This window comes from Trifolium pratense, linkage group LG2 (genome assembly GCF_020283565.1).
Source record: "Trifolium pratense cultivar HEN17-A07 linkage group LG2, ARS_RC_1.1, whole genome shotgun sequence".
Classification (NCBI taxonomy): Eukaryota; Viridiplantae; Streptophyta; class Magnoliopsida; order Fabales; family Fabaceae; genus Trifolium; species Trifolium pratense.
In genome coordinates, this window is record NC_060060.1 from 69415525 (window position 1) to 69442601 (window position 27077).

Below are 27077 nucleotides of genomic sequence, written 5' to 3' on the forward strand. Positions count from 1 at the left end.
TGTTAATATTTTTTTTTTTGAAGCAACATGAGTGTTAATATGTTTGATTATAAATACACAAGACAAACTTCTTCCATCACACCACCACAATAAAGGATATCCATAACTCTTGCATATATCTTCTCTGTATTTTAGCAAATAAATAACTCTTTTCTCTCTTGTTCTTTTCATCATCATGGTTTCATCATTTTCTTTGCACATAGCAATGTATCCATGGTTTGCAATGGGTCACCAAACTGCATTCATTCACCTAGCAAACAAGTTAGCCAAAAAAGGCCACAAAATCACTTTTTTCACACCAAAAAAAGCACAATCCAAATTAGAACCATTCAATCTCCACCCTCAATCCATCAAATTTATCACCATCAAAGTTCCACATGTTGAAGGTCTTCCTCCCAATGCAGAAACAACAGCTGATGTTCCTTACCCTTTACAACCAAACCTCATGACAGCAATGGATCTAACAAAACCCGACATTGAAACTCATCTCATAAATCTTAAACCTCACATTGTCTTCTATGATTTCGTACATTGGATTCCATTAGTAACTAAGCCTTTAGGCATCAAAGCTCTTCATTATTGCATTATTAGTACAGTCACAGTTGGTTACACTCTAACACCAGCTAGATATTCTAAAGGAAACAATATATCTGAATTTGATCTCATGGAACCTCCTTCAGGTTACCCTGATTCATCTATCAAGCTTCATAGTCATGAAGCAAAAGCCTTTGCTGCTAAAAGGAAAGAATCTTTTGGTAGCAATGTTCTTTACTATGATAGACAAGCCATTGCATTGAATGAAGCTGATGCATTAGGATACAGAACATGCAGAGAAATTGAAGGACCTTTTATTGATTACATTCAGAAACAGTTTAATAAACTGGTTCTTACTTCAGGACCGGTTATACTTGAAAACCCAAATTCTGTTTTGGATGAAAAATGGGCTAATTGGCTTGGTGGATTCAAAACAGATTCAGTTGTTTATTGTTGTTTTGGAAGTGAATGTATTTTAAGGCCAAATCTATTTCAAGAATTAATGTTTGGTCTTGAGTTAACCGGTATGCCATTTTTTGCAGCATTGAAACCTCCTTTTGGTTTTACAACAATTGAAGAAGCATTACCAGAAGGGTTTTTAGAAAGGGTTGAAGGAAGAGGTGTTGTTTATGGTGGTTGGGTTCAACAACAGTTGATTATGGAACACCCTTCTGTTGGATGTTTCATTACACACTGTGGTTCAGGTTCTTTGTCTGAGGCATTGGTGAATAAATGTCAATTGGTTTTGTTGCCAAATGTTGGTGATCAGATATTGAATGCTAGAATGATGGGAAATAATTTGAAAGTTGGTGTGGAAGTTGAGAAATGTGAAGATGGATTGTATACTAAGGATAGTGTTTGTAAAGCTGTTAGTATTGTGATGGATGATGAGAATGAAATTAGTAAGGAAGTAAAGGCTAATCATGAAAAGATTAGAGAGATGTTGCTTAATGAAGATCTCGAGTCATCTTATATTGATGATTTCTGCAAGAAGCTTCAAGAGATTGTTTTGGAAAATAATTGATTTATCTTTATGGAGTATAACATGGTCAATACCATCGTTTCAGTTTGGGAGTCAGTTTGTATGGATTTTGTCTCTCTTTTGATAGGTATGCTTGTATGTTCGGGTTTTTGATTGAATTGTCACCTTTTGAAACTAAAAATCCCAAATTGCCACTCTCTGAAAAATATTTCCCAAAATGCCACACTTTAAAAATTTCATATAGTTGTGCGGCACTTTAATGTTGCCCGGGTGCTGGTACGGTACCGTACGTCATTTTTAGAAAAACTAAGGTATCGGTATGTCCCTATAATTTTTTTTTTTAAATATAACTATATATATATATATATATATATATATATATATATATCAAATAATATAGTTATATTGTTAAAACAAATAATTAAACATAAAAAATATCATACCACATTTTAAATGTAATTTAAATTGTTTGAAATATCAAAATATGAAATTAAAAATCAATTAGCTCAAAAAGAGTCAATTATTTCCCTCTTCATCATCACTAAAAAGAGTGACCTCTAGTTAGGTTCACCGCGAGAAAGACTAGCAATTTCAAGAATATCAACTATATATTAAATAAATCTCATTCATCTCTACGAATATCCCACATTTTTGTTGCATTTTCATTATAAGTATTAATATTCTCCTTCTTAAGAGAAGACGAAGATTGGTATGAATAAAAACTAGATCTTCATCTCTCTTTGAATTTAGTCTATTCCTTTTCAATTAATGAGTGAATAATTCCGGAGGCTACTTTGTTATTGTTTTTTAGCAATAGTTGCTACTTTATATAATAAACAAATAAAAAACGTAAATCTTCCTATAAAAAAAAACTAATAATAAAAGAAAAAGGAGAAAAAAAAAACCGTGTTTTTTTGGATTGGTGTACCACGCATACCATAGGTGTACCACGCGTGTACCCATTGCAAAAAAATAAAAAATAAAATTAGGTACGGCGTCGGTACGTACCGGGGGAGTACCATACGTGTACCGGTACCCGATACGTACCCGGTACCGGTACTCGGTCTAAAATGGAGTACCCATGCAACATAGCGGTATTCTATTTCTATACTACTTTTTTTTTTTTTTTTTTTTTTTTTTTTTTTTTTTTATAATTTTTTTCCTACAAGCCACACCATGTGGCGGTATGGTGTTTAATTTTTTTTGGGTCATAACGATGTTGTTTTTTGTTACAAAATATATACACTCTACTATGACAAAGGGACATGTGCTTATACGTTTTTCTTTTACACGATATATCATATATGTATAAGTTTTTTCAAGGTAATTAAAACCAGACCGGACCGATCGGTTCAACCACAAAATAGACGGAAAACCGGCGGTTTAAGCGGTTTTGCCGGTTGGAGCGCATTTTTGTTATTTTCATCAGACGCAGTAAAAAGAAAACAAATGAGAACCAACACTCGGCTTCAATCTTCTTTTCATTTATGTTTCTTCACACACCAGAGAGAAACTCTCTTTCGTAATGTTCAAACAGAATTTAAATAAGAAGGATATAGAATTGGAAAGTTTGATTCAGATCAAGAACAAAGAATGAAAAGAAAGAAACACATTCAGATGAGAGGAGAGGTGAAGCTTGAGTGGTTTCTCTGATTCTTTATTAAGAGTGGCGGCTCTCTCTATTTTTTCTAGAAAAGATCAACAATATTAGGTTTAGTTTGTTATAGTATAAATGGGCGGGTCCGATTACTGTGCATAAGCCATCCTTATGCACGGTGCATAAGTCTGCTTCGTGCACCCCCTCCTTTGTCATACACCCCCATTCCAAAACCCATCTCCAAAAAAGCCCAACTCCAAGTTACATTTTTTTTTTGATAAGCAACTCCAATAAAACGCATCTCCAAAATCCATTTCCTTTGAAACCATTTTCATCATCATCGACATCGTAACTCTCTTCACCGTCGCCATCATCATCACCCTCGCCATTAACGCCGTCATCAACCTCACCATTAACGCCGTCGTCACCCTCGCCATTAACGCCGTCATCACCCAACATCACTTCATCCGTCGCCGTTGCCATTAACGCCGTTCATCATCAACATCATTTCATCATCTTCACCGTCGCCAACATTTGAACGAACCAAACACAAAATGGTGAAAAGAAAACAGGTTATAGCTATATTTTTACTTTGATTTTGGGAATTAAGTTTTATTTTGGTTTTATCATTTTCTAATTTCACAAGATTAAAACCATTGGATGTACTAAATGGTTTCCTAATTTGTGTATTACTGTTTAATTTGTTTCGATTGCGATTGTTTTGGTGGGTTGCTTTAGATATTAAAAAATGTTGTTGATTTAGGTGATTAGTTTGTGTAATTATGTCTGTTTTGTTGGAAATGTATTTCCATTAGAAACATGGTGATTGGATAGAAATTTTTAGCAGATTATAAACAGGGACTGTAATTACAAGACATATGTAACTAGATTATTACTCATATGTTGGATTTTTGGCTCTCTGTCATCCGTCATCGATAACATTGTTGTGAATTTGGACCATTGAATTGGATGAAGTTATATTTTAGGTTCTATTATAAATAAGCTTTGGTAAAGTTTGAACATAAATGGTTTGATTTTTGTTCAATGGTTTAGATCAAATGGCTGCTTGAATGCACGATTCTTCCCCCTTACAAGGAATCTAGATTTTACCCTGTTTCCAATAGAAGTTGCATGTTGAGTATGTTCTATAAGGATGTTTTAAATGTTAGGAAGTTAGTGGCTACTCCATAGATTTGGTTTGTGAAAGTAATTGCAGATCCAAAATCTCCAGTGAACTCTCCAAATATTCACACATAATTTTTTCTGGGTTTGACAATATTGTGATTTTGCTGAATAGAAAGAAGGTTGTCTTAGGAATCTAATCCAAAATCTCATGTGTCATCATACTGATACGGTAATAGCCTCTGCAAATTTTATATCTGTAGAGTACTTTTTAGTAGTGATGCATCATGGGAACATACGCTGCAACATGACTTTAGGTTGTAAATTGCATATGGCAAAACTGATATTTGGTTCGTTCAAAACTGAGATTTTTCAGTAAAAAATTGAGAATTTTGTTTAAGAGATTTTGTCGAGGTTTTGTAAATTTTCTGGCTGTGCCACTAGGTTGTACCCAAGGTTTTAAATTGCGGTCCGCATCCGCAATTGCTGATGCGGTAGCTACCGCAACCGCATCGCACCGCAATTATATATGTTTTTTTGCTGAGTTCCAGAACCCGCTGCAACTCATTATATATGTTTGGACATTTAATACACTGTTGGATTTTGATTAAGATTTATTCTCTCTTTTATTGGGTAGTTTATACACTGAAACCATTCCTCTTGGTAAATGGTTTCAGTTTATAACTTGCTGAAACCATAAAACCATACTTATGGTTTCAATGTTACATTTCTCTTTTTGTTATCTTCTTTTTGATAAATTGTGATAGTTTAACTGCTAGATGGTACATTTTCACCTGTTCTGCAAGTTTGTTGAATGGTTTCAATGTCTTATGGTTAATTAGGTTTTACTCTATTGACTTTGTATCATAATTTGTGTTTGTCTGCTCACTTCTGTTCCTTTTTTTATATGTGCTTTGAAACAGATCATGACACCAGCACTCATTGGTAATCCAGGAAGTCACTATGTGTGCTTTGTTGTTAATTTCAAAAGCTGCACATTCCAATTCTGGAATAGCATTAATGGAGAGAGGTTCCTTGTGAAGTCAGGAGAACCAACCACTTACAAGAAGATGTTTGATGTCTGGTTTAAGGAAGTCGAGGCATTTGTCATAGAATTGTATAAGCATTGGAAAATGACAATTCCTTTCGACTTCAGCAAATTTAAGTGGGAAACTCCCAAAATGCCAAGTCAACCAGACAAAGACAATTGTGGAGTTTTCTGCATAAAGTTCCTAGCTGAATGGGAAGGTGACAGTAAGACCTCAATGGACTCTTTCAAAAATTGGAACAAACTCAAAAAGCAAGACAAAGTGGCAAAGCTAATGGATTTGAGGATTGAAATATGCTCCACACTTTTAACTCACAGCAGCAATTCAAAAGTGGAATATGTGGTAAACCAAGCAGCTTCTTACTATGAAGAAATGGCTCAAAAGCTGCAACATGATGTCTAGGTTCTGACTAGGATGAAACTTTTTTATGTATTCATTGTTGAGTCTCTGACATGTGAGTTGGTGTATGAAGAATTGGTGGTTCATGTCTTAATTCCCAATTTGGTGGAGAAGGCATATTTGTTATTTATTATGAGTTATGTCATTTTGATATTATTGAGCATGACTATTATACACCAAAAAGGAAGAATCTGACTTTCACATTGTTGAAAATCAGTAATCTATCATTTTCATTTTACTTGTAGTTTGAATAAAGATGAGCACTCATATTAACTGAAACCATTACTCTTGATAAATGGTTTCAGTAAGTTATACACTGAAACCATTACTCTTGATAAATGGTTTCAGTTACATTTTAATCTTTCTCAACTTAATTATAAATGCATTTGAACAACATTAACTATTAAGCAAACCCATTTGAAAATTATCTCAATTTAATTTTGAAAAAACCTTTCGTCACTTTCGAAATTTAATATTTTATGTTAAATGGTTTCAGTTACATATACACTTTTGATAAAAGGTTCAATACATTTAGAGCTGTCAAAATGGGCTAGCCCGAATGGGCCGGCCCGCCAAGCCCAAAAAAATTAAAATAAAATTTAAAATAACTAAATAAAATATAAATATAAATAATTTGTTTTGGATGATTTGAAATTAGTTTGTAATATAAATTATAAAACACCTACTTAAGTAGCAGGAGTAAAAATATGGCACCCAAGAAACTCGTAGATAGCGGATGAGTAAAAATAGGACGCGCGAGTACGTAGGGGATGAATAAAAATTGGGCGCACAAGAAACTCGTACATAGCGGATGAGTAAAAATAGGGCGCGCGAGAAAGTCGTTGGTAGCGGATGAGTAAAAATATGACGCGCGAGAAACTCGTAAGTAGTGGATGCGTAAAAATAGGGCGCGAGAAACTCATACGTAGTGGATGAATAAAAATAGGGTGCGCGAGAAACTCGTAGTAGCGGATGGGTAAAATTAGGGCGCGCGAGAAAGTCCTAGGTAGCGGATGAGTAAAAATATGACGCACGAGAATTATTAATGCTATTTATATAGTTGAGTTTGAGCACTAAAAAAAAAAAAATTTTAAAAATAAACCGGGCCGACCCGAAAGGCTGACTACCTGTACCGGGCCGAGCTCGGGCACTAATTTTGGTAGCCCGTTTTTTATCCGGGCAGCGTAAGTCTTGATTACCGATACAGTAAGTCATTTCATTATGAGTTCAGAATTTTTTTTAAAAAAGTATATTCTCATAGTTTAAAATATTCAGATTGTAAGTGTTAAGCACTGTTCAAGGATTTAAAAAAGTGGGATTGAGTCCCACATCGTAAAGAAAAATGAACAGTTTTAAAAGAAACTTCCACCAGTGGATGTTATGTTGTTTTTGTGTCAATTTTCGAAATTTAAAGGATCTGCATTTGGTTAGATTTTATTAAGTAATTTATAGATTAGTAAGATATATTAGGATAGATTTTCGAAGTTCTAATTGAATGTCATCTAAGCAATTTATTAAAAAACTCTAATTGAATGCCACTTAAACAATTTGTACATTGAAACCATTATGCTTGATAAATGGTTTCAGTACGTTATACACTGAAACCATTAGTCTTGTTAAATGGTTTCAGTTACATATACACTTTTGACAAAAGGTTCAGGAACTTCCATTAGTTGAAACCTACTTAAGGATGGTCTCCCAACATGAGAAAGATAAGCATGGTCTTCGAATCAACCCATTTAAAGGACGTGCATTTGAATCCAACACATCAAAAAACTCTTGATTTTTGAAAAATGAACAATTTTAAAAGCAACTTCCACCAGTGGATGTTATGTTGTTTTTGTGTCAATTTTCGAAATTTAAAGGATCTGCATTTGGTTATATTTTATTAAGTAATTTATAGATTAGTAAGATATATTAGGATAGATTTTCGAAGTTCTAATTGAATGTCATCTAAGCAATTTTTTTAAAAACTCTAATTGAATGCCACTTAAACAATTTGTACATTGAAACCATTATGCTTGATAAATGGTTTCAGTACGTTATACACTGAAACCATTAGTCTTGTTAAATGGTTTCAGTTACATATACACTTTTGACAAAAGGTTCAGGAACTTCCATTAGTTGAAACCTACTTAAGGATGGTCTCCCAACATGAGAAAGATAAGCATGGTCTTAGAATCAACCCATTTGAAGGACGTGCATTTGAATCCAACACATCAAAAAACTCTTGATTTTGGTTTTCATACTTATGATTTTCAATATTATAACCTTGATTTTGAATATTATTAACCTAGATGGATTTGTACACTGAAACCATTACTCTTGTTAAATGGTTTCAGTAAGTTATACACTGAAACCATTATGCTTGATAAATGGTTTCAGTACGTTATACACTGAAACCATTAGTCTTGTTAAATGGTTTCAGTTACATATACACTTTTGATAAAAGGTTCATAAACTTCCATTAGTCTTCCATCAGTCTTGTTAAAAGTGCAAGAGGAAAGTAACAAATGGCTAAATATGTTGGAACAAAATTGATTTAAAAATGTTTGCCCCTAAATCTATAAAGGTTTTGATGATAACAAAGTATTAATAAACAATTGGAAGGACTAAAAATTTATTTTAAGTGCGCAGATACAAACATCAGATAAGCTCTGAGTAAAGTTCAGAGGATGTGAATTCAGAAGTTCACAAGCGCTCAGAAGATGTTGGACTTCAGAAGTTACAACCTTCAGAGGATGAAGTCTTCAGAACTTCTTGACTGACTACTAAGCTTCATCAAAGTCTGAAGATCTCTTTGAAAGCTGTAAAGATTCCCTTTGCTAGTCAACTCTTCTACCAATGAAGAAAAGGACCTTTCAAGCCTGATCAGTTCAGCTACCTCTGTTTTGTCTGTCCTATCTTGAGAACGTGGGTCTTCAGTTTTGTTAGCTGAATAAGGAAAGTCCACTCTGCAGTAGTCAAAGTACCTGAAACTCTTTCTTAGTTTTGGATACAACCAAACTGCTTCAAGACAGACTGCTTGAAGACAAAAGGTTATCAACTCCAACGGTCCTTTTTGCAACGACTCTTTTCTAGTGGTATATATACTAGAAGATTCAGCTACAACATAGAAAAACATTTATCAAGAATTGAACGTGCGCTGAACAAACTCTGAACGCTGCGATATACAAGCTCTGAACCTTTCTCAAGTGTTTTTGCACTTTAGCCAAATACTCTGTAATATTTGTATTTGCTCTCTTTAGGTTCATCTAAGAGTATTTGTATATTTTTATATACTTTACTATTTACTTGAGGAAACTTAAGCTTGTGTGCTTAAGTGTGAAACTTAAGCTTGTGTGCTTAAGTGTGAAGTCTTAAGCTTGTGTGCTTGAGCATTGTTGAGAAGTCTCTTGCTTGTGTGCTTGAGCAGGTGTAATCTTGTGTGATTATAGTGAAATCCCTTGGAAGTGCAAGGGGACTGGACTACTCTCGTTTTGTGAGAGGAACCAGTATAAACTGCTTGTGTGACTTCTCTCTCTCTCTCTTGTTATTATTTGTGTTATTTATCCGCTGCGAACGTAGTTGAGTTAAGAACTTGAAAAAGTTTTAACTTAGCTAAAACACAATTCAACCCCCCCCTTCTTGTGTTTTCACACCTTCAATTGGTATCAGAGCTCTGGTCTGTTACTTTCACTTAACAGTGAGACAGTAAAGATCTTGTGAGAACACTATGTCTGGAGGAGACGATAGTAGCACTAGAACTGGTGAGGCCAGTGGTGCTGGTGGTGGTCCTAGAAATGCTTTTGGTTATGACTACTTAAGTAATGAATCACTTGAACATAGTGGCAATAGAAAAGCCCCTATATTCAATGGTGATGCATCATTATTTGAGTGGTGGAAGGAAAGACTGTATAGCAATATTACTGCTATTGATCATGAGTTGTGGGATTTGGTTGAGCTGGGAGTAACTTTTGAAAACTTAAATGAACATGGAAGGTTGTCCATTGAGCATAGAAAGTTACTCACACCAGCTAACTTAAAAACCTACACTAAGCATCATAGAGTAAAGGATATTGTTGTTGGTGCTATTAGACATGAAGACTATGTCAGAATAGAGGACAAGTCTACTGCTAAATCTATCTTTGATTCTATGTGTGCTACCTATGATGGTAATGAAAAGGTTCAAGAGGCTAAAGCTAGTCTTTTGATAAGGCAATATGAACTATTCACTATGCAACAAGATGAAAACATTGAGACTATGTTTACAAGGTTTCAAATCCTTGTATCTGGTCTTAAAGCTCTTAAGAGAAGTTATTCCACCTATGACCATGTTCAGAAGATTCTGAGAAGTCTTCCTATTGCTTGGAGACCCAAGGTCACTGCAATAGAGGAAGCTCAAAATCTCAAGACTCTGAGTCTTGAAGCTCTGATAAGCAATCTCAGAAGCCATGAGATGGTTCTGGATGCTGACTCAGAAACTAAGAAGAAGTCTAAGTCAGTGGCTTTACAGTCAACTAAGACTACTTCTAAGGCTCTTAAGACTCAGCTTCTTGATATTGAAGAAGAATCTTCTGCTGATGGTCAAGAGGATGAGATGAATGAGGATGAGTTTGCTTTATTCACCAAGTTTCAGCAATGGAACAGATTTAACAAAAGAAATTTCAGAGGTAACAGCTCCAGAAATTTTGTCAGCAAAAAGGATGATCAGAAGAACTGCTTCAACTGTAAGAAGCCAGGACACTTTATTGCTGATTGTCCAGAAATGTCTGCTAAAGACAAAAGCAAAAGATACAGCTCAAAGAAGCAACAATTCAAGAGCAAATTGAAAAAGAGTCTGATGGCTACTTTTGAAGAGCTATCATCTGAGGAAGAAGTTGAGGAAGAAGAAGAGGCAAATCTAGCCCTGATGGCTTCAGCTGACTCAGATGTAGACTCAGACGATGAATCAGAATCAGATTCAGAAGTAACTGATGAGGTATTTTCTGATTGCTCTAAATCTCAACTTATAACTGCACTTAACAAGGTCATTGAGAAACATCTCAGAGTGTTAAGTAAACAAAAAGTTTTACAAGAAAAGCTTAACACTCTGACTGAGCAAGCAGAACATTTTCAAGGTCTATATCAAGAAACTCTGAATAGAGTAGATGACTTTGAAAAGGGTTGTGCTGTTTGTCACAAACCTATTGATGAGCAGGAAATAGCTCTTCAACAGTTTGTGCATCTCAACCTTGGAAAGAGCAAAGCTGCTAATAGAATTTATAATGTTTTAAGACATAGAGGAGAAGGACTTGGCTATGAATATGGTAGAACATATTCAAAGCTGAAGACCTTTGCCAAAAAGGTTGGAAAATCTTGGGTTTATTATGTTGTTCCTCCAAGTGAAGAGGGAAAGAATCCTGGTGTTGTTGAAAATGACAATGATGATCTGAGTGATTTAGAAGCTGACAGCTCAGAGGAACCAAGTGCCTCAGGATCTGGAAAGAAAAGTTCAGAAGATAGAAGTTTTTCAGAACCTGAGAACATTAGTTCAGAAGTTCTGAAAGCTTCAACATCTGAGACTTCAAATTCTGGATTCAAAGGAACTTCAGTACCTGAAGCTAGTCAACCTAAAAGATCAGAAGTTTTTAAAAAGAAAAATTCAAACTACAAATCTCAGATGAAGTACAAGACTAAGATTATTTATGATTCTAGAGTCAGTAGATATAATCAATCAGAACATGGGATTGATGATAAATACAAACCCTGGAATCATAAACAATCCAAATCTTGGAACAATAACAGATTTCAAACAAAGAAAAGATTTCAAAAAGGTTATTATTCCAAACCAAGGTCTTTCTCTAACACTAGACAACATAATAAGCATGTTTGGACTAACAAGCGTGGACCCAGAAGATGGGTACCAAAAGCTGAAATTATGTATCATTCAGATTTACCAACTAGGAAAGGATATGTCCTACCTAAAGTATGGAAACAAGTCCTATGCAAAGGAAGAAGGGCTTATGTCCTTGACCAATGGCTGACAAGTTCTCAAGATAACAATCAGAACTTGATAAATGAAGAGGAAGAATATTGGGATGACCTTATCATTAACTGTGATAAAGAGTTCCACCGTAGTGATTAAAGTTGTTTCTCATACAGCCTGTCACTCAAAGAAGTATCATGAATCATTCATGGTATCTGGATAGTGGGTGTTCAAGGCACATGACTGGTGATAAACAACTATTTTCTAAGCTGACTATGAAAGAAGGAGGATCTGTTGGCTTTGGAGGTAATCAAAAAGGAAAGATAATAGGTACAGGTACAGTAGGTAATTCTTCCCTATCTATTAATGATGTTTGGTTAGTTGATGGACTTAAGCATAATCTATTGAGCATAAGTCAATTTTGCGACAATGGTTATGTAGTTGTCTTTAATAAGGAATCATGTACTGTGTCTAAACAATCTGACAACACCATGATATTCAAAGGTCTGAGAAAGAACAATGTTTATAAAATTAATCTTTCTGATTTGAATGAACAAAAAGTGATGTGTCTTTTGACCTTGAGTGAAGAAAAATGGATCTGGCATAAGAGGTTAGGCCATGCTAACTGGAGGTTAATCTCTAAGCTTAGTAAGCTTGACCTTGTCAGAGGTTTACCCAAAATCAAATATCACTCAAACACACTTTGTGGTTCATGTCAAAAAGGAAAGATTACAAAATCTTCTTTTAAACCTAAGAACATTGTCTCTACCTCAAGACCATTGGAACTTCTTCACATTGATCTTTTTGGACCAGTTAACACTGCTTCAATCAATGGAAAGAAGTATGGATTAGTGATTGTTGATGACTACAGTAGATGGACTTGGGTAAAATTCCTAAGAACAAAAGATGAAGCTTATGATGAGTTTAGCATCTTCTGCAAACAAATTCAAAATGAAAAAGGCTACACTATTTTAAAAGTTAGAAGTGATCATGGTGGAGAATTTGAAAATGAACCTTTTGAAAACTTTTGTGAAAAATATGGCATTTTGCATGAATTCTCTTCTCCCAGAACTCCTCAACAAAATGGGGTTGTAGAAAGGAAGAATAGAACTCTGCAAGAAATGGCCAGAACCATGATGCATGAAACAAATGTAGCAAAGTTTTTATGGGCAGAAGCTGTAAACACAGCATGTTATGTTCAAAATAGAATCTATATCAGATCTAAGTTGAACAAAACTGCTTATGAATTGTTCAAAGGAAGAAAACCTGATATTTCTTATTTTCATCAGTTTGGATGTACGTGTTACATCTTAAATAACAAAGTCCATCTAAAGAAATTTGATGCTAGAGGTTATAAGGGTATCTTTATAGGATATTCTGAACGCTCAAAAGCATACAGACTGTATATTTCTGAAACACATACTGTGGAAGAAAGTATGCATGTCAAATTTGATGACAAAGAGCCTGACCAAGTGTCAGAGCTTGTGGAAGGTTTGTCCAGATTTCAGGTATCAGAGGATCAATATTCAGATATTCCAAACTACTCAGAACATCCATTCTCTGAAGTACCTCTGAACACAATAGTTCCTACAGACTCTGAACAACCAAGAACTGAAGCATCTGCTGAACCTGATGTTGATGAGTCTGAAGATGATGAGCCCCCAAGAAATACTTTCAAATACAAATCATCACATCCAGAGGAACTGATATTAGGCAACAAGGATAGTCCAAGGAAGACAAGATCTCAACTGAGAAATGAGGAATCATTAGTTGGTCTTATCTCAATGATGGAACCTTCAAAGATTGATGAAGCTCTGAAGGATGATGCTTGGATTGTAGCAATGCAAGAAGAGCTGAATCAATTTCAAAGGAATGATGTGTGGACTCTAGTGCCTAAGCCTACACACAAGAACATTATTGGAACAAAATGGGTATTCAGAAACAAGCTGAATGAACAAGGTGAAGTGGTAAGGAACAAGGCTAGATTGGTTGCACAAGGTTATAGTCAACAAGAGGGGATTGACTATACTGAAACCTTTGCACCAGTTGCTAGACTTGAAGCAATCAGGTTACTTCTATCTTATGCTGTTAATCATGGAATAACCTTGTATCAGATGGATGTTAAAAGTGCCTTCTTAAATGGTTTTATTTCTGAAGAAGTGTATGTTAAACAACCTCCTGGTTTTGAAGATGTCTCAAACCCAGAACATGTTTTTAAACTAAAGAAATCACTGTATGGTCTGAAACAAGCTCCCAGAGCTTGGTATGATAGACTCAGTAATTTCCTTCTTGAAAAGGGGTTTGAGAAAGGAAAGGTTGATTGCACACTCTTTAGAAAAACAACCAAAGAAGACATTTTAATCATTCAAATTTATGTTGATGATATTATTTTTGGTTCAACTAATGCTGCTTTGTGCAAGAATTTTTCTAAGACAATGCAGGATGAATTTGAAATGAGCATGATGGGAGAGTTGAAGTTCTTTCTTGGAATTCAAATCAATCAGAAGAAGGAAGGAACTTATGTTCATCAATCAAAATACACTAAAGAACTTCTGAAGAAATTCAATCTAGATGACTGCAAGATAATGAATACTCCTATGCATCCAACTACCAACATGGGCAAGTCAGATGATGAAGGAAAAGTAGATCAAAAGGTCTACAGAGGTATGATTGGTTCCTTACTCTATCTGACAGCCTCTAGACCAGATATTTTATTCAGTGTATGCTTATGTGCAAGATTCCAGTCAGATCCTAGAGAATCTCATCTTACAGCTGTAAAGAGAATCTTTAGATATCTGAAAGGAACAACTAATCTTGGACTTCTCTATAAGAAATCCAATGATTATGTGCTAAATGGATTCTGTGATGCTGACTATGCTGGAGATAAAATTGAAAGAAAATCCACAAGTGGCAATTGTCAATTTGTTGGTGAAAACCTTATCTCCTGGGCTAGTAAGAGACAAACTACTATAGCTTTGTCTACAGCAGAAGCAGAATACATTTCAGCAGCTAAGTGTTGTACACAACTACTCTGGTTAAAATATCAGTTAGAAGATTATCAGGTAAGCAGTAACAATATTCCTTTATATTGTGATAATACTGCAGCCATTCACTTATCTAAAAATCCTATTCTACACTCTAGAGCCAAACATATTGAAATCAAACACCATTTTATCAGAGATTATGTTCAGAGAGGCATTATAGATATTAAGTTTGTTGATACTGAAAATCAATGGGCTGACATATTTACTAAAGCCTTATCTGTTGAAAGATTTGATTTTATAAAGAAACATCTGAACATGTTTTCAATCTCTGAATGAAAAATTGTTTTTGGCAATTAAAGTGTAAGAGGTTATGTATATCAGAACTTATGATTCAGAACATCTGAAACACAAGCTCTGAAGTACTTAACTCTGATAGAGAATTTTAAATAACTCAGAGGCTCTGAACTATTTAAGTGGGAAACGTTTAGTATTCACTGCTGAACAGTTGTCCATTAAAATAGCAGTTACCGAGTAAACTTTTGCACGTGGTCTACGTGTGTCAGGTAGTGGGTGGTTAATGATGATTTTTGGTATTCAACTTTCTGTCAATTAGCGTAACTTCCCAAATTTGCTATTTTCGTGTTAACTGTGTGCATTTAAATAAAACTTACACAATACACTTGCACACTATTCACTTTCACAACCTACACTTTCATATTCTCTCTAAACCTCCAACAAACTTTCTTTCTCTCTCGTTAGTTTTCCAAACCTTACCCTAATCTCCAACAATGGCTGGTACTTCATCTTCTTCGTCAAAAAGGATTCCTCCGTTTATTTTCAAGAACCTTCAGATTGTTGGGAACGAGATGGAATTCCCAGAATCTGAACTCACGTTTCTGTCAGAAAAGATAGTTGATTTCGACGGTTTAAAAGCTAATGGTTTCGACGTTAAGCCGTACTTTATCACTCAGGGATGGGATAAGTATTTCGACATGCTCAATGGTCCCATTTATCCAGATTTGTTGAAGAAATTTTGGATGAAAGCAAAAGTGTTTGATAAGCATGAAGCTAAGAAGGAAGAGCTTGCAGCAATAGAAAGGAATCCTAGTCTGAAGGGTAAAACTAGGAAGGAAATGGGTTTGCTGGATTATACAGGTGTACAGATTAGGTCAAATATCTGTGGGATGAACATGGCACTCTCGCCTATCCACTTCAATGCTCTTCTTGGTCTACCTAACTCTGGGATAGAGTTAGATGTGTTTGAAAAGGATACAAGATACAGGGATGATCTTCTGCATCTCATTTGCACAGACTTCTCCTTAAAAGGGAAAGTAAAGGGTTTGACTGATGAATGTAGAGTTCTTTTCAAGATCATCTTAGCAGCTATCAGTCCAAGAGTTGGAGGGACTGATACAATCTCCTGGACTCATCGTCATCTGCTGTATTTCCTTCTGACTGGAAAGAAGGTTAATCTTGGAGATTACTTTTTTGAACGTATTTGTGAAGCCATTTTTGCAAGTAAATCTCAGAGGAAAACTACTATAGTTTATCCTAGGCTGTTGTCAAACCTTCTGCATCAAGGTCATGTTGTTCAGAACTTGAGGAAATTCCACCCAGAATTGGTTCAGAAGAAGTTTTATCCAGAGATTCTGAACGCTAACTTTCTGTCCAAGATGCGTTTGATTGCATCTAAACCTGTTGCTCCCCCACAAGAGTTCACTGTTAGGCTTGAGGATCGTCTGTATGTCGAAGGCTACCCAGTTATATCTGAAGCTGATGCTGAGCATGTAATTCAGGATTACTTGGAAGTGCTCAGACAAGAAGGTTTTGTTGTTGATAGGAGTATGGTTCCTCCTGCTCCTGTAAATCTGTATAACCCTAAGAGGAAACCAAAGAGAAAGGCTGAAGCTCAAGCTGATCTTCCTAAGCCAGATCTTCTGGTTCAGAAGAAGATTAAGGTAGAAAAAGCTATGGTTGAGCAAAGGACTAAGAGAAAGCATGAAGAATCTGCTACCAAGGCTGCTGAAGGAGCTTCAAAAGAGCCTATTGTTATTGAGGAAGATAGTTCAGACAGTTCATCTGAAGGATCTACGTCAGAAGATGAGACTGAATCTGATGAGAGACTCTTGCTGCTCGTTTGAGGAAAAGACCTGCTCCTATTTCCAAAGATAAAGGTAAATCTACTAAGTATGTCTTCAATGAAAATGAGATTGGAATAGGTTACACCAAACCTCTCAGAACTATTTTACCAACCTCTGATATTCCAACCTCTGATAATCCTCTTTCTGAACTCGAAAAACATCTGAGTCCTGACCCTCTAAATAATCACCCTCCTTCTCATGAAACTCAACACAAATCTAGCTCAATCCCTGAACCTAAATCTCCTGAACCATCTCCTGAACATATTTATCCTGAATCAACTTCTGACATCTCATCACCTGAACCAACCCCTGAACACCATCCTAACCCAAGTGCTGAACATGCTTCTCCCGAGCGTATTCACACTTGTGCTCCCAAGCCCTCAGATGCAGAAGTTGTGGTTATTAACAACCCTGCTACTGAAACACCTACTCTCTCTACCATTCCCAATCCTTCACCCCCATCATCCAACCCTTTTAGTAATCTATCCACTCAATTTCATGAAGATTTGCTTAGACTATCTACAATAAAGGACAGGTTCTTAGTTTGTCCTTCTGATGTGGACCTAGAAGTTTCAAGCATTAAGGCAAGGATTTGCAATGCTTTGGATGTTGCTGCTGCAAAGATTAAGGCCGTTGTTAGTAAGAGGGATCTGGATGGTATAAGCTTCATGAGGAACAGTTTGGCTAGGGCTGAGTTGAAAAGGTTAACGCCGTTCAATCATGAAGAGCATGAGCGTGCTAAGCTTGCTGCTATAGCTGGTGCTGTGAGGCGTCTGTCTGCATTCAAGGATTGCTGGGTTGATTCTACTCTTTTGCAAAGTCTTGAGGATCAACGGATTGAGTATGAACGACTTGCTGAAGCTGCTGCCAGGCTTGCTGAAGAAACTTCTGAGTTAAACCAAGAGGATGCTACAGATGATGTGCTTGCTTCTCAGGATCAAGAGGATGTGCTGATGATAGACTATCCAGAGGAAGGTGAACCCTCTGATAAAGGAAAGGAACCTTTGGTTGAAGAGCAAGCGCCTGTGATTGAAGATCAAGCTCCTGTTATGGCGGATCAGTTGCAAATATTTCAAGAAGCCCTGAGGGAACAGCAAGAAGGTTTAGAGCGTCAAAGAGCTGCTCAAGAGACATTGGAAACCAAGGTGGATGGTTTAGTTTCCAATGTGGGTTCCTTGAATGATAAATTCGACCAACTCTTAGCCTTTCTTAAGAAACCCTAGGATTCTATGCACCTGTTCTTAAGTTTTCTTTATTCTCTGTTTATCCTCTGAACAATTTTCTTTTTAAGCTATGTTTGATTTGATTATGTGGTTTGTTATATGTTTTGTTTGTTTTGCTTGTGCTATTTTTTTTAAATAAGACCATAAGAAAACAAGATGCTTTTTAAAACGAAAATTTTTATTAATGCTCTAACCATGTTGAGTACATTGGTAAAAAGAAAAAGAAAAAGACAACCTAATCCTAATCAGATGGATAAAACTCAGAAGAAATCTCTGATTTCTCCTCAGCCTCCTCTGATGAAATTTCAATGGGATCTGGGTTCTGCTCTTGTTCTTCTTCTTCTTGTTCCTCTTCTGGAACATAGCTAGCCAAGAACTCAACATAGTCAGCATCATCTTCATTCTCTTCAGCTTCAGAATCTGATGAGATGATTATTATCTCAGCATCTTGTGGTTTCTTGTTGTCTTCTTTCTTCTTCTCATCGTCTTCGCGTTTTTCGCCTTCTTTCTTTCTCTTAAACTCTGCGATGCGTAAACTAAATCTTTTCATTATTCCTGATTTCTCTTGCTTCACTTGTTTACTCTTGTTTTTACGTGAAGAAGGCATGTTAACTCGTTCACCTTTTTATAAACCTTTGAGCGCGTTGGTTTTCGTTTTTGAAATTAATTCACCTTTGTAACAACCTCTCTTCTTTCTTTGACTGTCTTGGTTTTATCAACTTTTTTTTGATAATGACAAAAGGGGGAGTAGTTACGCATTAATTGATAAGTTCCAAAACTGAAACCACACCTTTTATCTCGCTTTTATCTGTTAAATTAAAAGTTGTTTCTTTTAAGTTGTTTTACGTATTTTAATGCGGAGACTAAGTTAGTTGAAACTAAAATAAATTTCATAAGTAAGGATAAGTTAAGAGTGCAATTTTAACTTAGCCTTATGAGACTTAGGGGGAGAGCTTGCAAACCTCTCACTCTGAAGAAAGATATGAAACTTGTTTTATTTCTAACCATCTTAATCTTATACTAAATTAAAATATCATGGATAAAACATAAAGTTCAGACTTTATGGAGTATCAATCTTAGGGGGAGCTTGCAAACCTCATAAACCTAAGAGAAACATGATAAGTTAATTTAACAACAATTGTCAATTAATACTTATGTTTGTCATCATCAAAAAGGGGGAGATTGTTGGAACAAAATTGATTTAAAAATGTTTGCCCCTAAATCTATAAAGGTTTTGATGATAACAAAGTATTAATAAACAATTGGAAGGACTAAAAATTTATTTTAAGTGCGCAGATACAAACATCAGATAAGCTCTGAGTAAAGTTCAGAGGATGTGAATTCAGAAGTTCACAAGCGCTCAGAAGATGTTGGACTTCAGAAGTTACAACCTTCAGAGGATGAAGTCTTCAGAACTTCTTGACTGACTACTAAGCTTCATCAAAGTCTGAAGATCTCTTTGAAAGCTGTAAAGATTCCCTTTGCTAGTCAACTCTTCTACCAATGAAGAAAAGGACCTTTCAAGCCTGATCAGTTCAGCTACCTCTGTTTTGTCTGTCCTATCTTGAGAACGTGGGTCTTCAGTTTTGTTAGCTGAATAAGGAAAGTCCACTCTGCAGTAGTCAAAGTACCTGAAACTCTTTCTTAGTTTTGGATACAACCAAACTGCTTCAAGACAGACTGCTTGAAGACAAAAGGTTATCAACTCCAACGGTCCTTTTTGCAACGACTCTTTTCTAGTGGTATATATACTAGAAGATTCAGCTACAACATAGAAAAACATTTATCAAGAATTGAACGTGCGCTGAACAAACTCTGAACGCTGCGATATACAAGCTCTGAACCTTTCTCAAGTGTTTTTGCACTTTAGCCAAATACTCTGTAATATTTGTATTTGCTCTCTTTAGGTTCATCTAAGAGTATTTGTATATTTTTATATACTTTACTATTTACTTGAGGAAACTTAAGCTTGTGTGCTTAAGTGTGAAACTTAAGCTTGTGTGCTTAAGTGTGAAGTCTTAAGCTTGTGTGCTTGAGCATTGTTGAGAAGTCTCTTGCTTGTGTGCTTGAGCAGGTGTAATCTTGTGTGATTATAGTGAAATCCCTTGGAAGTGCAAGGGGACTGGACTACTCTCGTTTTGTGAGAGGAACCAGTATAAACTGCTTGTGTGACATCTCTCTCTCTCTCTCTTGTTATTATTTGTGTTATTTATCCGCTGCGAACGTAGTTGAGTTAAGAACTTGAAAAAGTTTTAACTTAGCTAAAACACAATTCAACCCCCCCCTTCTTGTGTTTTCACACCTTCAAAATATAATCATAATAATGGACCAAATATAAAAATGTTATTATATTATCAATTTACCAATCAAAGATAATGAATTATCCAAAAATACACAACCATGTCTCACATCCTTTACAAGTTTGATTTTAAAGCTCAAATAGACATACAACCAGTCTTGTTATTATATTACTGCTGCTCTTGCATTTCTCCTGCTGCACTTTTTTTCTTTAAAGCTTCCTCATCTTCTCTCTTTTGTTTCTTGCGTTCCATAATGAATTTCTGCCTTTCTCTAGCTTTTTCATAATCACTTTTAAGTCGCTTCTTTGACTTAATTGGATTTGGTCTTTCTTTGAACTTTGGTGCAGTGGACTTCCCGGAAGATGGTTCACCAACAACAACAATTGCTTTTGAAGACTTAGATGGCGTCACTGACGACGGGTTTGTACCAATACCTTTAGAAAAAAGTAACTCCTCTGTCTTTTTCCTAGCTTCAAGAACACCATCAAGAAAAATTTGAGAAGCCTCCTCATCTTTGTAACACCCCGGACTAACTACCCTTAAAAACGTGATCTTAAAAACTTTTTAAAGATAAGTAGCCGGAGCGCTACGGAAAAACATTTTATAAAACGATCGTGCACACGACACGAAACGTCGCAGCGGAAAACATAACATAAAGGATTTTCAAAGCAATGAACAAAATAGTTCGAAAGATAATTCATCTACATAAAACATAAGTTAAGATGTTCGCATCGATATACGACGGAATACAAACGATCCCCGACTCGATGTTACAACATACCAGAGCACTAATATACATCACAAATACACAATCAGATAGTTTCACGTCGTTTCGGACAACACAAAGAACTCACATAACACATAACACATAATTGCACATTTACTCAAATGCGACTAATGCCAAACATTCAATGTCATGCCAACCTAGACACGACTAATGCATGTGGTACCATCTTCTTTATCAAGGAACTTACCATTGATATCCTTCTTTATTGGACAAGTCCAATATCCTTCTTTATCAGACAAGTCTGATATCCCTAAATAATGCATGAATTTATGAATGCCATGCATTTACCAAACATATGATAATCACGTAGCACGAAGCTACAGCTCACTACATGGATAACATAATCCATTAAACTTCTTTATCAGACAAACTGATATTCTTCTTTATCGGACAACCCGATATACAAAAATACATATACTTCTTTGACATTTTATATAAATGCCATTACACAACACAATTATTAAACATATAATAATTCCAAACCAAAACGAAACCAAATACATGGATACACACACTTTACAAACATTAACAAAAATTGCTGTCACAGAGCTGTTCGCTGAGCGAAGCCGTAGCGAACCCGTAGCGAACACGTAGCGAACACGTAGCGAACACGTAGCGAACACGTTCGCTGTAGCGAACAGGTAGCGAACTACATCAGAGGGTTACAGGTACATGGCGAACAGATAGCGAACCCGTAGCGAACTTATTCGCTAAGCGAATCCGTAGCGAATCCGTAGCGAACTTATTCGCTAAGCGAATCCGTAGCGAATCCGTAGCGAACTACACCAGAAAATATCTGTTCTTGAGTTTCTAAGGCGGTTTAACACTCAAATCCATCCAAAATACATTATAACATGTTATAAATGCATAACAAGTGATCAATCATGTATATACCATACATATATACATGTATTAACATTCAAAAACACCAAAACACATCACACATACAAAATCATGTCAATTTCTTGCAAAATAAGCAAAGTTGCATAAACATGCAAAACCATCATCAAACATATACATATTCCCTCCTAGATGTTCATTAAGCATACTAAGATGAAAAGACATGTTTATGATAAAGAAATTTCACCCAAACCCCAAAGAAATTGGATGAGAGAGTTCAGGAATGGAGGCTAGACACCTCCCCTCTCTTGGATCACCCAAGCTTATGCTTAACCACTCTCACCTTAGATTGAATGACGATTCTTGGCCTCTAAATCTCTTCTCCTTGCTCGTGTTCTTCTAGCCAAAACCCTAGCTTAGCTTGTTCTTGCTTCTAAGCTTACAACTTCTAACTTCTCATGAAAAACAAGTTATGAGACTATTCCTTAGTTTGACTTGCTACTTATACCACTCTCCAATGGATCATGAACCAAGCCCAATGGCTTAGGCCCATTAAGCCCTATCACACGCCCAAGCCCACTAACACGACAAAGGTTTCGCTCACAAACTTATGTTCGCGATAAATAATTATAGGTCGCGTAAATAAATATTTAACACTAACCCAAAATATATGCAAATATATAAAATATCGATTTACTAAAAATCGGGTCGTTACAACTCTACCCCCCTTAAAAGAATTTCGCCCTCGAAATTACCTAAGAGATAAAACAGAGAACGAACCCTCAACGCGGCATCTTCGGTTTCTTGCATACCGGACTCTTGTGACCTTCCTCGCCACAATTGAAACAAAACACTTTCACCCGACAAGCATCGGCCTTGTGCCCAAACTGTCCACAACTGAAACACTTGTCGCTTTTCCTCGGGCAATCATATGACATATGACCCCGCTCTCCACATTTGTAACAACTTCCACTTCCTTGCTTCTTCTTTCCATTTCCATTACCCTTGTTCTCATACGGTTTACCACGATCCAAACCTTTTCCTTTCCTATCATTCAGAGCCTTATAGTAGTTGGTCTTAGCTTTGCTATCTTCATCACAAATCCTTGCCTTGGTCATAAGGGTCGGAAAATCCCTGATTTCAGAAAATCCAATCAAAAGCTTGATATCCGGACGAAGTCCACTCTCAAACTTGACACACTTATCCTCTTCGGCTTCCACCGTGTTGTAGTGTGGACTAAACACACACAAAGCTTCAAACTTAGCCGTATACTCGGCGACCGATAAATTTCCTTGCTTGAGCTCCATGAACTCGATCACTTTCTTATTCTTCACATCAGCCGGAAAGTACTTCCTTAAAAATTCCCTTTTGAAAGTTTCCCAAACGATAGCAACACCGCCCACTCCTATCCTGAGTCTCACATTCCTCCACCAAACGATTGCCTCCTCTCTAAGGGCATAAGTTCCCAAAGAAGTCTTGTTCTCCTCAGAACAACCCATTGCTTCAAAGATGATCTCAACCTCATCTAACCACTTGATAGCCCCCTCCGGGTTATAGCCACCGGTAAACAGAGTCGGTTTATGCGACATAAACCTTTCCAATCTTTTCTCACTATCCCTTCCCGGGTCATTATCCCTTACCACCAATGTAGTCAAAGCAGTCAAAGCTTGTGCAATCTGAGCGTTGGTCCTAGCAGCAGCCATGATTCCTGAACGAATCACAACTCGACGTTAGAATGTATTAACAGTGTACCCAACACATGCTTCATACAAGAGAAAGAAAATCCTAATGGCTCACATGAACCAACCTGCTCTGATACCAACTATTGTAACACCCCGGACTAACTACCCTTAAAAACGTGATCTTAAAAACTTTTTAAAGATAAGTAGCCGGAGCGCTACGGAAAAACATTTTATAAAACGATCGTGCACACGACACGAAACGTCGCAGCGGAAAACATAACATAAAGGATTTTCAAAGCAATGAACAAAATAGTTCGAAAGATAATTCATCTACATAAAACATAAGTTAAGATGTTCGCATCGATATACGACGGAATACAAACGATCCCCGACTCGATGTTACAACATACCAGAGCACTAATATACATCACAAATACACAATCAGATAGTTTCACGTCGTTTCGGACAACACAAAGAACTCACATAACACATAACACATAATTGCACATTTACTCAAATGCGACTAATGCCAAACATTCAATGTCATGCCAACCTAGACACGACTAATGCATGTGGTACCATCTTCTTTATCAAGGAACTTACCATTGATATCCTTCTTTATTGGACAAGTCCAATATCCTTCTTTATCAGACAAGTCTGATATCCCTAAATAATGCATGAATTTATGAATGCCATGCATTTACCAAACATATGATAATCACGTAGCACGAAGCTACAGCTCACTACATGGATAACATAATCCATTAAACTTCTTTATCAGACAAACTGATATTCTTCTTTATCGGACAACCCGATATACAAAAATACATATACTTCTTTGACATTTTATATAAATGCCATTACACAACACAATTATTAAACATATAATAATTCCAAACCAAAACGAAACCAAATACATGGATACACACACTTTACAAACATTAACAAAAATTGCTGTCACAGAGCTGTTCGCTGAGCGAAGCCGTAGCGAACCCGTAGCGAACACGTAGCGAACACGTAGCGAACACGTAGCGAACACGTTCGCTGTAGCGAACAGGTAGCGAACTACATCAGAGGGTTACAGGTACATGGCGAACAGATAGCGAACCCGTAGCGAACTTATTCGCTAAGCGAATCCGTAGCGAACTTATTCGCTAAGCGAATCCGTAGCGAATCCGTAGCGAACTACACCAGAAAATATCTGTTCTTGAGTTTCTAAGGCGGTTTAACACTCAAATCCATCCAAAATACATTATAACATGTTATAAATGCATAACAAGTGATCAATCATGTATATACCATACATATATACATGTATTAACATTCAAAAACACCAAAACACATCACACATACAAAATCATGTCAATTTCTTGCAAAATAAGCAAAGTTGCATAAACATGCAAAACCATCATCAAACATATACATATTCCCTCCTAGATGTTCATTAAGCATACTAAGATGAAAAGACATGTTTATGATAAAGAAATTTCACCCAAACCCCAAAGAAATTGGATGAGAGAGTTCAGGAATGGAGGCTAGACACCTCCCCTCTCTTGGATCACCCAAGCTTATGCTTAACCACTCTCACCTTAGATTGAATGACGATTCTTGGCCTCTAAATCTCTTCTCCTTGCTCGTGTTCTTCTAGCCAAAACCCTAGCTTAGCTTGTTCTTGCTTCTAAGCTTACAACTTCTAACTTCTCATGAAAAACAAGTTATGAGACTATTCCTTAGTTTGACTTGCTACTTATACCACTCTCCAATGGATCATGAACCAAGCCCAATGGCTTAGGCCCATTAAGCCCTATCACACGCCCAAGCCCACTAACACGACAAAGGTTTCGCTCACAAACTTATGTTCGCGATAAATAATTATAGGTCGCGTAAATAAATATTTAACACTAACCCAAAATATATGCAAATATATAAAATATCGATTTACTAAAAATCGGGTCGTTACAATCTTCACAAACACGCGTAGAAAGCTGAACTGTAACAGTACAAATTTGTTGATATCATTGTGCTTGGGTGGTGTCTTCAGTGCCAACAGTGATGGAAGATTTCAGCTTATCGACAGACGGACGCACATCTCTAGTCCAACGCTTCAAAACATATTGTGCAGGTATTGTCTTCAAACAATGATATTGCACAGAACCACCCAAGAACTCCAAGATTTTGAAAACATGTCGACATAAGAATCCCCTGTTCTCAAACATACGACATGTGCAACTAAAACTTTTGCTTCTAATGTCAACTGTGACAACCCTCCCATCAAGTCGATCAAGATCTTCAAAACTCGGGATAATTTCTTAAAATTCATCAGAATTTGAAGCCCCGCCATTATCATTATGAGCATCATCATCATTATGATCATCTACTTCATCAGGATCATCAACCTTTTCAATTGTGAACACTTTGAAAAACTTATTTAACTCAGACCCTTTTGATGTGTCCTCCTGATAATAGTATTTGAAGGAAAGGTCATACTGCCTGTGGATAAATGCAAAAGAAGCTGGTGTGTACTTCTTTACAACGGACCGCATCAGTTGACTGCTGGGGTAATTATTTCTTGTTCTAGTGTTAGCAGCCTTGAAGTCCAAATCAGCATGATTATCCCTCATCCTCTGAACCATAACGTTGAAATGACTAAAGAATTGAACAAGTGAATAGTCTGGCTGCAAAAATCCACGAAGAAAAGCATTGAAAGACTCACTTAACTGAGTCGTCTTCAGACCAGCTGTAAAATGTGACTTGACCCAAGCTGAAGACCAGTGCATACTGAAGTGGAAGAAATAGTCACAAGAAAGGGGGGGTTTGAATTGTGACCCTTTTAAAAATTTAATCCTGCACTACATAATTGATCTCAAGTGTATACTTGGATAAATGTTAGTTAAATATAAAACAACTTGTTTAGAGAATGTTCTCTGCTGTGTTCGGAGAACGTTCTCTGCTATGTTTGGAGAATGTTCTCTGCTGTGTGAGAATTCAAAGTGAATGTAAATTAAGTGGTTTGTGTGATGTGTGTTTACAGAAAATAAATAGTTAAAGGTAAGAGAGATTCACACACAAAATTTATACTGGTTCACCCGAATCCTGGGCTAGTCCAGTCCCCACGCCTGTGAGTTTTCCACTATAATCTAGATCCAGATTACAGAAACTTCCCTTTGATCTAAGCCCAGATCAAAGACCCTTTATGATCTAAAACCAAGATCACAAAGTATCCAGCTATATCCAGCTGATCTACCTTTACAAGGTAACCTCAATCAATTATACCCAATTGACTTGAGAAAATCCAAATGATTTATGAATGGTTTCTTGGATCTAAGCTTTTAATCACACCTAACCGGTTGTGAAGCTTACAAATGAATTACACTCAAAATACTCATGAAATATAGATCCTATTTTTCTAGAGAGCTTGGAGTATGAGTGAAAAAGAAGAGACAAAGATACAACCACTTAAAAGTGAGTTGTGTAGCAAAGTGGTCTCTTG

At 36.4% G+C, this 27077-nt stretch overlaps 2 protein-coding genes across 3 annotated transcripts; both read left to right on the plus strand.

The window, feature by feature from the left end:
• The first annotated feature begins 67 nt into the window (after positions 1-67).
• Positions 68-1722, plus strand: LOC123906444 (UDP-glycosyltransferase 79B30-like). Of its 2 annotated transcripts, XM_045956354.1 has the most exons (2): positions 68-1295; positions 1385-1522. In XM_045956354.1, exons 1-2 carry the CDS (start codon positions 176-178, stop codon positions 1387-1389), a joined length of 1125 nt encoding a protein of 374 aa, XP_045812310.1. In that variant the 5' UTR covers positions 68-175; the 3' UTR covers positions 1390-1522. The 2 variants fall into 2 exon arrangements, with proteins under 2 accessions (XP_045812310.1, XP_045812309.1); XM_045956353.1 differs by having other exon boundaries at positions 68-1722.
• A 1655-nt stretch (positions 1723-3377) lies between these two features.
• On the plus strand, positions 3378-5834 carry LOC123906445. The gene is made up of 2 exons (XM_045956355.1): positions 3378-3685; positions 5159-5834. Exons 1-2 carry the CDS (start codon positions 3668-3670, stop codon positions 5684-5686), a joined length of 546 nt encoding a protein of 181 aa, XP_045812311.1. The 5' UTR covers positions 3378-3667; the 3' UTR covers positions 5687-5834.
• The last annotated feature ends 21243 nt before the right edge of the window (positions 5835-27077 follow it).